Genomic DNA, 16,429 nt, shown 5'->3' on the forward strand with positions numbered 1-16,429 from the left:
GCCTGGCCTAGCCCTGGTGTGTGTAACCGGGGCCAGTGGCATCTCGCCGTCTCCGTGGGCCCGAGCTGAGCCCCCCCGCCCCCCCACACACACACCTACCTGGCTGCCCCCTCACCTTCTTGTGGAGTGAGCTGCAGGCTCAGGACCCGCAAACATTCCCTCTCTACCAACATCCCCCACATCCCCCGTTTTCCCTTTTCCTACCTGAGGCAGAAGGGGGTGGGGGTCGAAAATGTGATAGAGATGGGGTGCTCTTTGGATTTCATCGCTGGCCTCCCCCCTCCCTTCCCTTCTAACTGTACATATATAAATACATCAGGTTAAAGGGAGACATGTCCAGGGTTCTTCTCTTTTTCCCTGCCCCCATAGCCTACCTCCACCCTCTCCCCGCCCCCCTCTGCCCTCTCAGGGGCCACTGCCCCTGGAGGGCCTGCCCGCCCTGCCTGCTCTCAGTGCCACAGTGTCAGGGGAGGGACAACAGTTAATTTTTTTCTAACCTTGCCACCTTGAGGGAAGGGTTGGGGGAAGGGAGAGTTCTGTGAGAGACTGTGACCTGACCTTCCTCCCTCCACGTGCAGGATGATTCAAGAGCTAATGGGGTGGTTGGGCGGGTCTGACTTTTCCCCCCCTCCTTTCTTCTACAATAAAAGGAAAACCCTTTCTGGACTTTGCGTGCCTTGGTCTCAGTGAGGGAGACAGGACTGACTGCTGGGATCTGTCAGGAGGCCCAGGGAACACTGCCTGCTCCCCTCTTCCCCACAAAGGGCTGCCAAATTTAGTCACAGGCAGACCCCGCTCCATGGGAATTTCTAGGGATGAACAAAGGAGCCTTTTCTGGGTCTAAGTGTGTGTCTTGCAATACCGTCTGCTAAAACCACATCTGTTGTACAGTGGACTGGGTGCCAGGCCTTGAACCGGGCGGCCCTTCCTGAGGACGTGTGTGCTCGGGGCCTCTCCCCAGCTCTCGGACCCCAGCTGCCCCTACCAGGAAGGAGCACTTCCTCTGGAAGTGGCATCGATCCGCTCTCCTGGTGAGCCGGGCCTGGGTGTCAGGTGGGGGTGGCAGCTTTGCATGCACCCCGCTTTTGATTGGAGGAGGGAGGGGTTCAGTGGTGAGGACACATCCCCTGTTTAGGAGAGGGTGGAGGAGGGCCTGAGGGTGTTGGGGCGGCCCATTCCTGTTCTCCATAGTTCCTGGCAAGTGACAAACCAAGCTCCCTGCTATGGAGTCAATGCCGACTCAGGGACCCTATATAACTGCCCCTGTGGGTTTCTGCAGGAGTAGAAAGCCTCATCTCCCTTCTATGGCAAGTGAGTAAGAAAACCCACTGTACCCAAGTCCGTTGCAATTCAAAGTTGCACCCTGTAAAGCAGTGGTTCTCAACCTGTGGGCCGTGACCCCTGTGGGGGTCGAACAACCCTTTCACAGGTGTCCCCCGATTCATCACAGTAGCAAAATGACAGTGATGAAATAGCAGCGAAAATAATTTTATGGTTGGGTGTCACCACCACATGAGAAACTGTCTTAAAGGGTGGAGGCTTTAGGACGGTTGAGAACCACTGCTGTGGAGGGCTTCAGATAGAGGAGCAGAAGCCTCGTCTTTCTCCTGGAGACCCCGTATCGTTTCCGAGCCTTCATCTCTCTTTCCCGGTGGTTTTGAACTGTTGACCTTGCTAGCACAGCCCAGTGCTGACCCCTTAGTGGCACCCCGGGCTCCTCCTGGCAAGTATGCTTCTGGTCAGGGGCCCTGTGAGGGCAGAGTAGGGCTGCCTCTGGGTTTCAGAGGCTCAGGTGCAGACAGCCTTGTCTCCCTCCCTCCAGCCTTCCCTCCCTGGGAGTGAAGCTCATAGGTTCCAAGGCTGACCTTGCATTGGTTAGCAGCCTACTCACGTAGGTTAGTGGATGGGACCTGGAAAGGTGGTGGTTCCAGAAAGGAGAGGGCAGCTGGCCAGGAGATGGACCGGGCAGTGGAGAAGCTACCCTGCCACTCCCACCCTCCACCGGACTTGGACAGGTGGCATCTCCCTGGTGGCTCATTGCCAAACCCCGAGGGGAAATGGCCTACTGACTGCCTCATCCCTCAGCTGGTTACATGCTGGGCTGCTAACTGCCAAACCAGCAGCCACTGGGGAGAAAGATGAGGCTTTTTACTCCCCTACAGAAACCCTCTATAGACCCGCCATGAGTCAGATGTGATGGCAGTTGGGTTTTTCTCCCTCAGCCCAAAGGGGAATTTAGGGCTTCTGAGTGGGTGTATGCTGTCTGCTGCCCCCAATACTGCCTGAAGTGACCTCACCTTCCTTTCTGCTGTGATGGGCAGAGGGGTGACTGGCGTTTCCCTCACCGCCCCTTGTGAAGGCCCCAGCAGGCCCAAGGGGACGGGTGAATAAGGGAGAACAAAGTCCTACTAAAATAGTCACTTTTATTTCTTAGCAAAACTATTTCCTCCGTGAGGGGTATTTACAACAGAGAAGGAAAGGGGGTCAGTTCACAGCGATCTGAAGGGGGGATGGGGGTCGTGGGACACCAAGGGGGAGACAGACACACGTCTTCACAACTCACTGGAACGGCAGTTTTCAGGTTTCAGTGGGGGGAGGGGAAGGGGGGCGTTGGGGAAGGAATTCGCACAAACCGCGGGCCCACCCAGACTGGCCCCCAGGTCACCCAAGGGTGAGTGTGGGAATTTGGGCTTCGGATCCAGGAAGAGGTTTGACAGATCTTGGCACAGCCCTGGGGCGGGGCGGGGCCCGCGGGCGAGGGAGGGCGGGGCCGGGGCCAGGGCGCATGCAAACACTGAGGGGGGACACGGAGGGGGAAGTGCCCGGGCGGAGCCCGGCGGGTCACGGGCGCCGGAGCAGCACGTGCTCGATGTAATTCTCCAGCTCCTCCTGCTCCTGCAGCCGCCGCTCCTCCGCCTCGGCCGCCTCCTGCGCGCGCCGCGCCTGGGCCTCGGGGCCGAGAGGGTGGCGCGGAGCCAGCAGGGCGTGATGGTAGTGGCGGCGGCGCGAGGCGGCCGGTGGCTGCAGTGTCCGCGGCCGGATGTAGTTGGGAAAAGGGTGATAGGGGCCCGGGGAATACAGCTCGTCCTCCCGATCCCAGGGCGGGAGCACCTCGTTCCAGTCGGGCAGCTCGTCGTGAGCGGGCGCGGGAACCGGGGGTGGGGGCTGCGGGGAGCGGACGTGGGTGGGAGCGGGCGCGGCCCGGGGGGGCGGCACCGGCTCGGGAGGGGCGTTCTTCTTCCGCTTCCGCTTCTCTTCCACCTCCTCGATGATGCTGACCACGTCGTCGGCTGGCAGGTGCAGTTTGGTGGACAGCTCAATGAGGCTATCGATGGTCTGCGGGTCCATCTCTTCGTCATCGTCGTCGTCCTCCTCCTCCCCGCCCTCCTCGGCCCCCTCCCGCCGGTGGCCGGGCGTCTCCTCCTGGGAGCGCTTGTCTTCGGCTCCGGCTTCGGCGTCCTCCTCCTCCTCGGCGAACAGGAGCGCGTTCTGCCGCGCCCTCTCCGCCTCCTCCGCCTCCGCCTCCGCCTCCGCCGCCTCCTCATCCTCTTCTTCCTCCCTCTCCTCCCCGCCGCGCCTCTCCTGCTCCGCCTCCGCCTCCCTCGGGCTCGCCGGCTCCACCTTCTCCGGCAGCCCCTGGCCCCCCAAGCCGCGCGGCCGAGCCCCGCCCTGCAGCAGATACTGGAGCAGCAGGTCCGAGGCCAGGTCTGCCAGTCGCTCCTCCTGCGCCGCGGCTTGCCGAGTGGCCTCCGCCTGCCGCCGCCCAGCCTCTACCTGCGCTAGCCCCTGCTGTAGGAGGCGCTCCCCCGCCTCGGAGCCGCCCAAGAGCGAGCTCTCCGGCCGGCGCGCCTTGGGGAAGGAGGCTCCCAGGCCTTGGTACGCCTTGGACAAGGGTGCCAGTGCCTCTCCCAGGTGTGCTTTGGGGGAAGACACCCCTTCCCCGAACCGGTGGGCTTCGGGCAAGGACCCACTCTCGGACATACGCGCCTGGAATTGCGGGGGGCCGGGAGGTGGCAGGGGCGCGCGCTCGGGGACGCGCGCCTGGAACTCTCCCCAGGAAGCGCGCCACACGCGCTCCGGCCCGGGGCTCTCCAGGTTGACACGGGTCAGCGTGTGCGTACGGGTCTCTGTCTCGGCGGCCGCCGTCTCTTGCTGCCGCTTAGCGTTGCTGGGACTGAAATCTCGCAGTTCCTGGAGTAAGGACGCCAGGGCCTCCAGCTCTTCGGTAGGGTAGCCCTCGGGACCACTCTCCTCCTGAGTCTGGGGGCGAGGCGGCACCGGAGGCGCTTGGGTCTCCGGCACCGGGAGGCTGTGGGTCTGGCTGCGCACGGTTTCGGTCAGCAGATCCTCTGCCCCCTCGTCCTCCGGCCCCTGCTGGGAGCCGCCTGATGCTGGGGGCGAGGCCGGCCGGTCGAGTGCCTGCAGCAGCACCGCGGCCAGCGCCCGGGGATCCACGCCCTGGAAGAGATCGCCTTCGTCCTGCGCCTCGGAATTCCGAGCAGCTCGGACCTCGGGGGGGCTGCCCTCCTTGGACCCGGGCACTGGGTCTCCAGCTACTGCCACTTTATGGTCAGAGCTGAAAGGAGGTGCCTGCGCCTCAGGGCGTCCCGGGGGCGCTGCTCCCAACCCCCTGATCAATAGAAGGCAGCAGAAGAGGGCAGAAGCCAGCAGCTGCAGGGTTTCCATGACCAAGGGTGCTGCTCGAGGCTGTGAAGAGAGAAGGGTCCAAGAAAGAAGGGATTTCAGTAGGAATTCCCCGTTTTCCAACGCTACCTATCCTTCTCCCCCCCCCACCCCGCTCCACCTTTAACCAGGAAATCAGGGGCTTCCCTACTTCCCCCAACAACCTTACCCTGAAGAGAAGGTTGGCGCTGGTGCAGATCTCTGGAGTGGTGTAAATGGGGAAGGAACGCCCGCCCCGCGTCCCTCGCCCTCCCAATTCTTCCTCGCCCCCTCCCCTGAGCCATCACACTGCCCTCGCCCACGTACTTAGCAGCACGGATAAGGCTGGGGGGGCGTGTAGGGAATCTCTGCTCCCGCCCCCCCCAGGACTCCCCGATGGTGCGTGGGCGACTGCAGCCGGAGGAGACCGGCAACTCCCCATTTACCAGGAGCCTTTACCAGGGGCTCCCCCACTGCGTTTTCAATACCCCCAACAGGGAGAGAGAACCCTCCCTCACGCCCATGGCTGCTGAGGGTTTGAGAAAGGGACAGCGGAGTATTTACCAGGTGGTGCCACGACGCGGGAGTTGGAGAGGAGGCTCGGGGCAGGGTAGAGGCAGGGGAAGATCGGGAGGACTCCGCCTCGGCTCCGAACGGTGGGTGGATGGGGAGCGAGCGACGGGAGAAGTCTGACGTCCAGTGGGCTGGGCTCAGCTGTGTCCGCGCGGCTCGGAGCTCCGGCTTCAGCACGCTGGACAGCGCCCGCGCCGCCGCCGCCTTATAAAGAGGAGAGCGCGGAGTCACGTGGGCGCGCCCCGCCCCGCTGACGTCAATGTTCATTCATGGGGTAGCGGGCGGGCGCCCAGCGATTGGAGGGTGCGCGTCGCTCGAGCCCGCGCCTGCGTGTTGAGGGACCTATGCTGGAGGGGTGTGCGCTAGCCAGACGCCGGGAAATGAATGAATGAATGAATGAATGAAATGGGGAGACGGGCGGGGCAGGGGTCTATGAATGAATGAAGGAGGGACGAGGAGAAAAGGATGAATGAATGAATGAAAGATTGAATGGAAGGGTGGATGCCGAGGCCCTGGAAGGCGGGAAGGGTGGGCAATGGAGCCACTCGCCGCCGCCGCCACTTGGAGTCCGCCCCGCTGAGCAGGCTAGGACAGAGACCTCCCCAGCACCTGACTGGGCCCCAGTTGGCGATCCTTACTGGGAAGCGGGGCCGATAAGAGCTAGAAAGCCGGGAAGGAGACCCGCTGCTACTCCCAGCGTCGCGGTCCTTGGGGAACCCGCCCAAGGACGGTGTGAACCCTCGGAGGGATGGACCTGCCCGCCTCCGGGCTCTGTCCTCCGGTCTGCGGTGGGGACCTAGGGTCGGGGCAGCAGGGTGGATCTTGCGGAAGGGTCTGAGTCTAGGAAGAGGGCTAGGCTAAGGACGTGTGCCGGTGGGTCGTATCTGCTCACGGCAGGTGCGTGCCTGAAGAAACGTGTGTCTGCCCTTGTGTCCCGTGGATTGCAGCGTAGGTCGGCGCCCCCCGCGGAGCGCCCCTCAGCCCACCTCTCCCCACCCTCCTCCTGCTTTTTTCCCCTCCCACCGCTTCTTCCCCCCTCGAAGGACGTTTGGAGGGCGAGCACACATCAGGTGGGGAGGGGGTTGCGCAGGTGGGGGGGTGACTCAACTCCGGCTCTCTCCTCATGACCTGAAAGAGTAGGGAGGGGTGCCTACAACGTCAGAGACCTTCCTACTCGCCCCCACAGACCTTTCGTCCGTATCTCCGGCCAGAGGGGTTGGGGCCGGGGGCTTGGAGAGCTAGAGGTTCCGGGGGTGGGAGTGGGGGCTGGGGGGCGATGACGTACAGACTGCGCAAAGAGAATCCATCAGCAAGCCGGGTCCGGTGAAGGGAGACCGACCGTGGGCGGGGGCGGGAGGACGGAAATGGGGAGGGGGCAGAGGAGGGGAGAGGTAAGCGAGTAGAGCCTCCACTGCAGGAATGAAGGGAGGGAAGGAGGCTGGAGGGGCTGCAGTACCGGCCGAGAGAGATGCAGGGGCGTGGGCAGGGGAGGGAAGGGAACTGGGAGGCAGTGACAATGACACACACCAGTCACACAAGAATTGCGGACATAGGGGTGCTTGTGGCACACATCGGGCACGCAAACCCTGAGAGTTCCGTAATGAACCCAGGTTGTCTGTTAGGGGCTCAGGGGTGCTTTGGAGTGAGTCTCTCACCCCCTCCTCATTTTTCCTATTCTCTCTCTCTCTCTCTCTCTCCCTCTCTCCCTCCCTCTCTCTCTCTCTTGCTTTCCCACTATAGCCAGCCGTGGCTTCTCGCTTCCATCAGTGGCTTGACTTTCCCAGAAGAAAACCCATCAGCTCTGCGGGGAAAGAGGAAGGAGAAGGGGGAGTCATTAGTGGGAGGAGAAGAAAAGAAAGAAATCTGAGATTGGTGGAAGGAACAAGCTAAAGGAGAAAAAAATCATCTGAAAGCCAAGAGGATTATGGAGATGTCAAAGAGAAGGGAGAGGGGGAGCGGGAGACCCTGCCGGAGTGCCTCGCCCACCCCATGACTCTGCAGCCCCCCTCCCTTTCTCTCTGCAGCCCCCCTCCCTTTCTCTCTGCCAGCCCTCCTCTTTTTCCCATTCCCCATCTCCCCTTCATCTTCCCAGACTCCATGCTCCAGAGCCGGTGGAATGGGGAGGGGGTCACGTTACCTTCCTGAGGAGGATGAATCACCGGGAGATGGCTCAGACATCTGGAGGGGAGGGGGGAGGGGAAGCCATCGGAGGGAGAAGGAAGCGCGGAGGGTGGGAGGAAGGGAGTCAGGAGGGCAGACTGCTAGGCTGATGAGGCTAAGAGACAGAGACCAAGCGAGAGATGCCAAGAGGCCGGCACACAGAGAAACGTTCGCATGCACCTGAGTGTGCATATACACGTTGTGTGCGTAGACATTTGTGTGTAGACAGCACAGAGCTAGGGGGATGGGTGGGAAGGGGGGTGGCCGGACCGATTGTGTATTTCATCAGATAAAGATCAAATAGGGGTGATAGTCTTTCCAAACCACATACAGGATCACTTGCTCTAATCTGTGGCTGCGTGTGTGCCTGTGTGCAGGCAGCTGAGTCTCAGTATATGTCTTCTGGCCTCTCTGGCTGCTCATTTCTGTGTGCTTAGGAGTCCGGAGTGCCCACTGTCCTCGGCATCTGCTGGGGTGCATGAGAAGGGCACCTGGCTTCCTTGGTCCTTCATGTGGCCATGTGTAGATGCCTGTGTCCCTCTATGCCTGCCACTTCCACGTGTCTATGACCTTCCCTGACCACCGCCCATTCACCCCTCTCTCTCTCTCTACATCTTTGAACAATAGAGCCTCAGTATCCAAGTCCCTCCCCTTGGGACCCCCAAGTTTGAGGTCACTCTTTCCTTGTTTCTAGAGAGTTCCTCTGTTCATTCCTCCATTTTCCCTTAACGCCCCACCCAACCCCTCCTCCCCAGGGGGCCCAGGGAGCTGTTCCAGTCACAGACACCCCAAGAGGAATGAAGAAAAAGAGACAACCCAAGGTGAAGAAGAGGGCAGCTGAGTAGGAGCCCTAGACTTGGTGACTGTCCCCACATGCCTGCCAGGTGTCTGAATCTCTGGGTCTGCTTCTGTCTCTCTTCATCCTTCCTCCCTGGACCAGCTCATTCACCCATCCTCATCTCCCTGGGGCACATTGTGTCTTCCATACCCTGCTGCCACTAAGGGCTTCAGGGAAAAGTGCTGGTCTAGGGGCAGGTTCCTTGACTTTTCCAGAGAAATCTGGAACCCGCAGAGCTGAGACGGGGCAGGCTGGGGTTGACTCTAAGTTGTTTTAAATCCATCACTTTCTATCTTAATTTCTGAATCTCCTATACTCAGCAGGCGAGGTGAGGGGGCGGGTGGTGGTGGTGGGGAAGTCCGAGGTCCAGCAAAGTAATAATCTAAACTGATCTAGGCAAACCTGGGGGAGGGAGGCAGAGCCCTGAGTGTTTTGTTTTAGAAGGGTTGGGAGAGAGGTGGGGGCTTGGAGCCCCACCAGCAGCTCACCACCCCCCTTTCCTTCTCCACCCCACTAGTGACTCACCTCTGCAGCCTTGCATTGCGTCAGCTGGAGGGGAGCAGGCAGAGAGGGGAACACTTTATGAGAGGGGGGGGGGTCTCTGCTTTGAGCTGAAAGAAGGTGCTGAGCATCCTCCCCATCCCCAAGATAATCTCATGAGAATGAATTCTTGCCCTATTCCCTTGTCCACCCAGTTGCGTAGGATAAGGAGCCTTGGGCAGGAAATTGTCCAAGGAGAGGGCTGAGGGGCAGCTGGTGGGTCCTAGAAACCAGATGAGCAGCAGAAGGGAGGCGCCCACCTTGGTTTTCAGTCCTAGGGTTCCATTCCCTCAGACCCTTACCCACTTCTGAGTGGGGGGAAGGGAGACCCAGCGAGGGGGGAGGGGAGGACAATGCCGCATAGATGAGTCACCAAGAACGGAAGGGAGAGAAACAGAGATGGGGAGAGATACAGAGACAGCTACTGGAGAGACGGAGGAAGGAAAAAGGCCCCATATCACCATGATGGGGGACGGGGTGGGGGTCCACCAATTAACCTGAGCCAGGAAATGGTGGGTGGAACCAGCCCCTCCAACATTAACCTGCCAAACACATAGGGCACTCTAGCGTGCAGTTCCACCAAGATTCAGGGACACACCCACTTACACAAACAATGTCACACCTCGCCTGGCAGTGTCACCTATGCTCGGGATGTGACCAGGGGAACTGGAGATTCACCTGGACAGCCCTCCTTACTTTTCCGGGGAGGCGATCAGAGCGCTCCAGGAATGCGACTTTGAAAATCCAAGACGTCGGTCGCACTGTGCACCCGCGACGATGCCCAGAAGTCGCCTGCCTCGCTATCCACGCGTACGTAGTAACAGATCAAGCATCACCCTCATACAAACAAAGCAAAAAGAAAACCACTTGGAGCCCCTGTTCCTGGGGTACACCTGGCCCCTCGTTCCGATAATCTCCTACTCTGACACCCTTGGCCTCGTACACACAGGAACAGAAACGCAGACACACAAAGACGCACATGGACACACTCACACAGATGGAAACCACCTCGCGCTGCCTCGCCCGCGGGAGCACGCGTCCTGGCGCCCCCGCGTGTTACTTTTCGGGAGCGCAGTCTCCGCAGCTTCGGAGCTCAGCTCCGGGGGGCGGAGCCCACGTTCCCTCTTCCCTGTCCCCTTCACCACCGCACTGTGCCCTTCCCGGAATCGGGAATGCCAGGTGGAGAGTTAGGAGTTAGGCGACTGGATCCGGAGGCTCGTCCTGGTTGCCAAGTGAAACTTGCGAGTGGCGAAGAAACCCCAGATTGGGGCGGCAGCAAGCTCCCCAGTTCCGGCAAAGCGAACCCAGAGGCTTGGCTGGGAGGCACGGTTCTGGGCAGCCGCTTCTCTCAGCCCGCTTGGCTAGGGTGGGTGCGGGGGCTCACAGGACCAGCAGCCCTCCTCCGTCCCCCCCACCCCACCCCCAGGAAGTCATTAGTCCCATGGCCACGGGGCTTAGAGATCTTCTCGAATACAGGCTGTTGGGGAAGGAGGGTGGGGTGTGATGCAGCTCAACCCTCCCCATTAAGTGAAACAGACACAGAGGGCGGGCAAAGGATTCATTTTATTGCAATACAGCGATGGCCAGAGTGGCAGCGTGGCCGGGCACATGAAGCAGGAAGGGGCAACACAGCCACCAACTGCGGGGCTGGGAAAGTGGTGGAGCAGTCCTTTCGCCTACCCTCGGCCTTCCTGGCGCCCTCTTCCGACCACTCCCCGAACTCCATCCCCAGGTAGCCCTGGGCTAGCTGTCAAAAGAATCCCTACCCAAGTCCAGGGCCACACTCGGAGCGTGGGAGACCTGGGTTCTGTTTCTTTGGAGCGCCCCCCCACCACCACCACTCTCCCACTCAGTTACTAGAGTGACTGGGATGGCGCCGCTTTGATCTTTCAGAGCCTCCGCGCGGAAATCCAGGACCGGAGACAGTGCTATACAAATACAGGCAGCCATTACTATGAACATTTAAATAGAACACTCTCCAAAGTCTAAGAAGAGTGAACAGAGACAGAGAGAGAGAGAGAACCGGGTTGGGGGGGGGCTCTGGTCGCGTTCTAAGGCAGCCTGGTTGAAACCAGGCGACGCCCCCTACCCCAGGCTGAGGGACCGGCCCTCCATTGCACCAAACTCTCCAGCCAGAACCCCCTGGTGGTTTGCGGGGCACGGGGGTGCTGTGAAGTAGTCATCTCATGCAAAATTGGCGGGGCAGGCTCTCTAGAAGGTGCATAGCCAGAATGTAATCAGGGGGCCGAATGGCGGGGCATCAGAAATGTATTCCATTCGCAGGACCTCTCTGTATTGCACTGGGCGAGGGATGAGGCGGGCAGGGGGGGAAAGAAAGCGGCCCCTAAAGAGACGCTGCTGGTGAGAGCGGCTGAGCGGCGTGGGGTGCGACAGGGGAGGGGACCCTTGGAGGCTGTGGGGCTCCTCTGGAACGGCTGGAGAAAGGGCGGGAGGAAGAAAGCTCATTGAGGCTGAGCTCTTGGTCCGGTACCCGTCACTGCACACTGCTCCCGGCTTCCAGGACCAGGAAGTGGGGGAGAAGGGAGGGGTTGGGAGAAGCCAAGTAGGGTAGCATTCACTCCCAGGCTAGGGCGACAGGCTGGGAGAGGCGGGGGCTCAGACGCCTGCATGGAGGCAGGAAAGAGGAGGGCGTAGACCACAGCAGCGCAAGGAACTCGCTCCTAGCCAGCAGTGAGGTCAGGCTGGGGGCGCTAGAGGCAAGCTGGCGGACAGAGGGGTCTAAGGAAGGGGTGGGACCAGGGGCAAGGCCTCGGAAGGGACGGGCGTCGAAGCACGCTCCAGCAGGCAGAGGGAGAGCGGAGCTTGGAATTGGCAGGGGGGCGGAGCTGAGCGGGAAACCTGCGGAAGTGGAAGGCCCTAAAGTGCATCTCTTCTTCTGCCTCCCCAGCAGCCCTCTCCCTGAGAAGGGGGGACCTCAGAGATCCGCCTCCAGCAGGCACTGTTCTGTATAACCCTTGACCAGCTCTAGCCCCAGGCCGGTCTGGCAGAAGTCGGCCAGTTGTGACCACAGCTGGGGAGCCAGAAAGAGCTGACACATGACATTGAGGCCAGCCAGACGCGGGGCCTGGCGCTGCAGGTGCCAGAGCAGCTGGCTCTGCACCTGCGCGCCATCATTGCCGAAAGCGTCGATGTTGAGGCAGCGCCAGGTGCCATCGCCACCGTGCGGGATGGGAAAGGGGCGCGTGCACAGCGTGAGCACGCGGGGCCGCGCGCGGCTATCCACCCGCCACTCCAGGCTCTTGGCGGCCAGCAGGCGCAGGTTGCTCTCGCTCGGCTGATAGGGCTGCCAGTCCTGGATGATAGTACTTCCCGGGAGCACGTCGCGCTGCACCGAGGGAGACAGTAGGAGGCGCGCCACGTCGCCGCTGGCCTCGGACACGGCTTCGGTGGGCAAGGGCGAGAAAGTGCCGGAGGCCCGCAGCGCCGCCAGCCGCGCACCCAGCCCCGCCAGCAGCTCTGACGCGTTGAATCGAACCAAAAGGATGCCCTGCGGAGAACACGGGGAACAGAAAGGTCCTATGCCCGACCTTCGCCCTCTTCATGCCCACACCAGGTCCCTCGGGAAGGACCAGGGACAAGGGGTCCGAGCGTTCGGGTCCCCAAGGAGGAGTGAGACCAATGTCGAAGTTGCAAGCTAGAGGGCTGGGGGGAGGGGGGAGGCAGGCCGGGGGGAGGGAGGCTGGCAAAGAAGGGTGTAGGAAGCATCCAGAGTGGGTGGGTGGGACCAAAAAGCCAGATGGCGGGGAGGGAAGTGCGCAGGGCAAAAGCCGGACCACTTAAATTCCAATTCCTGCGTTCTCCAATCTTTTCCAGTCTCGAGGTTTGCAGAGGATCGGGATCTGTTTCGCTCCCGCAGAGCAGAAGGGCCCAGAGAGGAAGTCCTTGGTTGTCTAGAGGACCGGAGGGGAAGCTCCTGCACCCAGGGGAGAGGCCAGGCCACCAGAGCGCACCAGGACCTTCTCACCTGCTTAGTGATTAGACGGTATTTCTTCAGCTCTCGGGGGCTCAGCTGGTCGTCCCGGGTAAGTCGTGTCACCTTGATCCCAGGGTACTGTCGCTTGGCCAGCTGCGAGCAGAAACGCTGCAGCAGCCCGGCCACGCCCTTGCCACGCTCCCAGGGCGCCACGCGCAGCCCCTCCACCAGCGCCGTCTCCCCCGCGTCGATCACGTGCACCGACTCGAGCGCGATCTGCGGACCGAGGCCGTTAGGGTGTCCCCTTCCCGACACTGCCCTGCCAGGGTCGTCGTCTCGCAGGACTGGCCTTTTCCCACACGCTGAGACTCCGTCATCACCATCCCGGGCGCCAGACCGGAGACGGAGGCCTGCCTGGGAAGCGCTCTTCAGCACTCAGATCTCGGGTCTGGAGCAGGCCGACCGTCTTTGCTACTAGCGGCTAGGGTCTCTTCCACCTCGGCAGTCGCTCTAGCTCAGCAGGTGTACTGTGTCCTGGCCGGCTCGCCACGCCCCTCGCTTTGGCTCCGCCCTCGAGAACTCATCAGGAGACTGACCCGCTTTGCCCCGCCCCCCAGCTGATCCTAGCCAGGGTCCTGCTTTCTCCATTCAAGACTTCTTTAGACAAGATCCGCCTGTTCAGGGAACCCTGGCTCCACTGTAGCTGTTCCCACCCAGCTCAATATACATGGCCTATGCTCCTTTGGTGCCCCAGCCCCCAGAAACTCCTTAAGCCTCGCAGGTCTCACTCCAGCAGGCTCCTAACATTATTTGGAGATCGCCACGTCCCCTCAGCGGCCTAGCCCCAGGAGCTACACTTAGTACTCTTCCTTACCACTGCCGATCCTCTGTCCTCAGCCACCAAACAAGGGCTGCAGGAGAGGCGCCCCCTTCTACCTAAGATGCACGCATCCACCCCGCAGCTCTCACCACGCCTCCATTACGCTTGGCCAGCACCACAGTGCGGTTGGGGTCCCGGAGCCAGCTGTGGTAGCGGCTGGGAAGGTAGTCAAGGCCGCCGTAGATGCCCCCTGAGATGGCCAGCACCTCCTCAAACTCCCGTTCAGTGGCCATCACGAAGTCCAGCGGCTCAGTCTCAGTCTCAGGCCCTGCCTCGGCTCCCAGGGCCTGGGCCTCATCCCCCAACTCTGGTGCAGGCTTGGGCCTGACTCCCAGGGCCTTGACCTTGGCCCCTGCATCCTGTGGCCTCGACTTGGAGCTCAGCTCGGCATCTGGCACCGCCTCCTTTTCTGGATTAGGGACTTCTGGAGGGGCTAGACCACAAAGGGCTTCAAGCTTCATTACCCTGCAGAAAAAGAAGAGCCCAACAAAGAGATCAGCTTCCCTTTCCACAAACATCAGCCCCTTTAGAAATCCTGGCTTTGGCCTCACCAGCCATACTGTAAATGCAGGGCCCCCTCGGGGTTCTTCCCCAAGCCAAGACCAGTCACTTCTCAAGGGCACAAAGGTGAGACAGTCTCTGGAGGGAGTAAAAAATGGAGGCAGCCAGGTAGTGTCGTGGCTAAGCATTGGGCTGCTAGCCTCAAGGCCGGCAGTTTGAAACCACCAGCCACTCCTCACCAGAAAGACAGGGATTTTTACTCCTGAAGCATTATAGTCTCAGAAACACACATGGGGCAGTTCTACGCTGTCCTATAGGTCACAAGGACTCACCAGCAGTGTTTATTTGTTTACCCACTCAAAGGCCTCACTCCAATCACTCAAGATCTCCAGGACTGCAGCATTCCACTCCCTACTCCCAGGGAAGAGCAAAGGGCTCAACCCCCCACCTCATCACCTTGGCCACTTATCCCAGAGCCAAGGAAGGGGCAGGTCAAGGCTAGCTGTCCTCCACATTGCTGTGCCAGTAGCCCCTCCAACCCCCTGCACACACACAAACATGAGCCAGAGAGAATCGGCCACATGGGGAGATGACCTAGAAAATGGCAGGTCCTTCCTCCCAAGCCAACAAAAGCCACACCCCCCCCTTCAAGCCATCAAATTCCTCTCTCCTTTTCTATTCCAACCAACCACACTGCCCCCCTCTCATAACCTACATTAAGTCCCACTAACCAGCCTCCCAGGAAGCAGACACACCAGCTCTTCTATGGGAGCGCTTATTGATTGGGCTTGTATTTTACAAGAGCGCTACCTAGTTTGGTGGGGGAAGTCCCAGCGGTGGGTTTGGGAATGAGATGCTGTTCCCTGCCCTAATCACAGCTTAAGTGAGCAGGGATACTACGATATAGGCGCAACCTCTAAATAAAGGGTCCATCTCCTTTTTTTCAACCCGATTCCCCTCGGGCTAGGTGTGGAGAAGCCATCATCCAGCCAGAATCATAAACAGAGATTTCAGCTAGGATCATTCCAGACCACATGATTTCACAGAGAGCACATTTGAGGTCAGGGAAGTTATGAACCTTGGTGGAAGGTAGCGCAGATTGGGCAGAGCCAGGCTAAAAGTTAAGTTCCCCGGCTCTCAAGGCCAGTCAGGGTCATATATCTTTATGCTATATCTGGATTCCCAAATCCAGGTGGAAGAGGGAAGGCAAGCCTTACTGAGTCCTTGATAGGAATCTAGACTTAGTGGCTTAGTGGTTATGGCTACTAACCACAAAGTCAACCATCCAAAACCATCGCCCTCTCTGTGGGACAAAGAGGAGACTTATCTGCTCTTGTAAAGAGTTACTGTCTCGGAAAACCACCCTATTAAGTTGTTGGGAGTTGGAGTTGACTGAATGGTGGTGAGTTTGGTTTGGGGTTTTGATAGGAATCAAAGGAACCCTGGTGATGTAGTGGGTCATGCCTTGGGCTGCTAAAGGCAAGGTCATCAACTGCTCTTTTGGAGAAAGATGAGACAATTCTACCGTGTCCGGCAGGGTCCGCTGTGAGTAGGAATTGACTCACTAGCAGTGGGTTTTAATAGATTGCTAGGGGGGTTGCTTGTTTTCGCTTTTTTGAAAGTTATCAAAGGTCTTTGGTACGCTAAGTTGAGGAAACCTCCACTTTCCTCCCCCAATTCTCAGGAACCTTTAGGCCATCACACAATTGTACAAGTCTAGCTCCAAAATGTCAGACTACTAATGCCATCTGCTGTCCCAGAAAAAATACATGCTGATATAGTTCAGTGATGATGTCTGACACTTCCTATCAAGTGTGTGTGTGTGGGGGGAGGGGCGAGGTAGGGAGTGGGGTGGACAGATGCCTGACATCTGGAAGGCAGCCTCTCCTGGCCTCCAATTCTCCCTCCCTTGCTTACAGGGAGATTAGATCCAAAGTGTGCTTGCATTTCTCAGGGAGGTTTTTTTGGAAGCAGACAAGAAGTTCTCACAGGGCCACAGTAAAGAAGGAATTGCTTGTCAAAGTATCCTTCCCCTGCCCCAAACCCTTTTTTCAGATGGGGGTGGGGGTGGAGGTGGGGGATAGAAGCAAAGATTTCTTATCCCCTGGGGGAAGGTGGGTGCCCTTGGAGGCAGTTTAGGGCTTCAGGCCAAGCTGAAGCTCCCAAGACCTTTCTCCACAGTCTGACACGTCTTCCCCCACCCTCCCACAGTGCCCTCCGACCCCCTCCAGGGAAACTGCAGTCCCATAGGTGTCTGGGCAAAGTCAGAGCCTGCTCCATCCTCCAGGGCACTGTGGGAAATGTAGTTCTGGCATCGCCTGGACCCCACTCCAAGAAGAAG

The 16,429-nt window shown here is 59.7% G+C and overlaps 2 protein-coding genes across 2 annotated transcripts in view; both read right to left on the reverse strand.

Moving 5' to 3' along the window:
- Positions 1-2,409: 2,409 nt before the first annotated feature.
- Positions 2,410-5,402, reverse strand: VGF (VGF nerve growth factor inducible). Its single transcript, XM_004705611.2, has 2 exons — positions 5,227-5,402; positions 2,410-4,707 (listed from the first exon to the last, which is right to left on the reverse strand). The coding sequence occupies exon 2, from the start codon at positions 4,684-4,686 to the stop codon at positions 2,842-2,844; it is 1,845 nt and encodes a 614-aa protein (XP_004705668.1). The 5' UTR covers positions 4,687-4,707; positions 5,227-5,402; the 3' UTR covers positions 2,410-2,841.
- Positions 5,403-10,318: 4,916 nt separating this feature from the next.
- The window catches only part of NAT16 (N-acetyltransferase 16 (putative)), an 8,308-nt gene continuing 2,197 nt past the window's right edge, over positions 10,319-16,429 (reverse strand). The window contains exons 2-4 of the mRNA XM_045285823.1: positions 13,677-14,052; positions 12,759-12,983; positions 10,319-12,281 (exon numbers count right to left, since the gene is read on the reverse strand). Of these exons, the coding sequence (XP_045141758.1) occupies positions 11,709-12,281; positions 12,759-12,983; positions 13,677-14,052 (1,174 nt within the window). The 3' untranslated portion in view covers positions 10,319-11,708. The remainder of the gene's footprint in view (positions 12,282-12,758; positions 12,984-13,676; positions 14,053-16,429) is intronic.

This window comes from Echinops telfairi, unplaced genomic scaffold, assembly GCF_000313985.2.
Source record: "Echinops telfairi isolate 266 unplaced genomic scaffold, ASM31398v2 ScPeMD7_5;HRSCAF=22, whole genome shotgun sequence".
In the NCBI taxonomy this organism is placed as follows: Eukaryota; Metazoa; Chordata; class Mammalia; order Afrosoricida; family Tenrecidae; genus Echinops; species Echinops telfairi.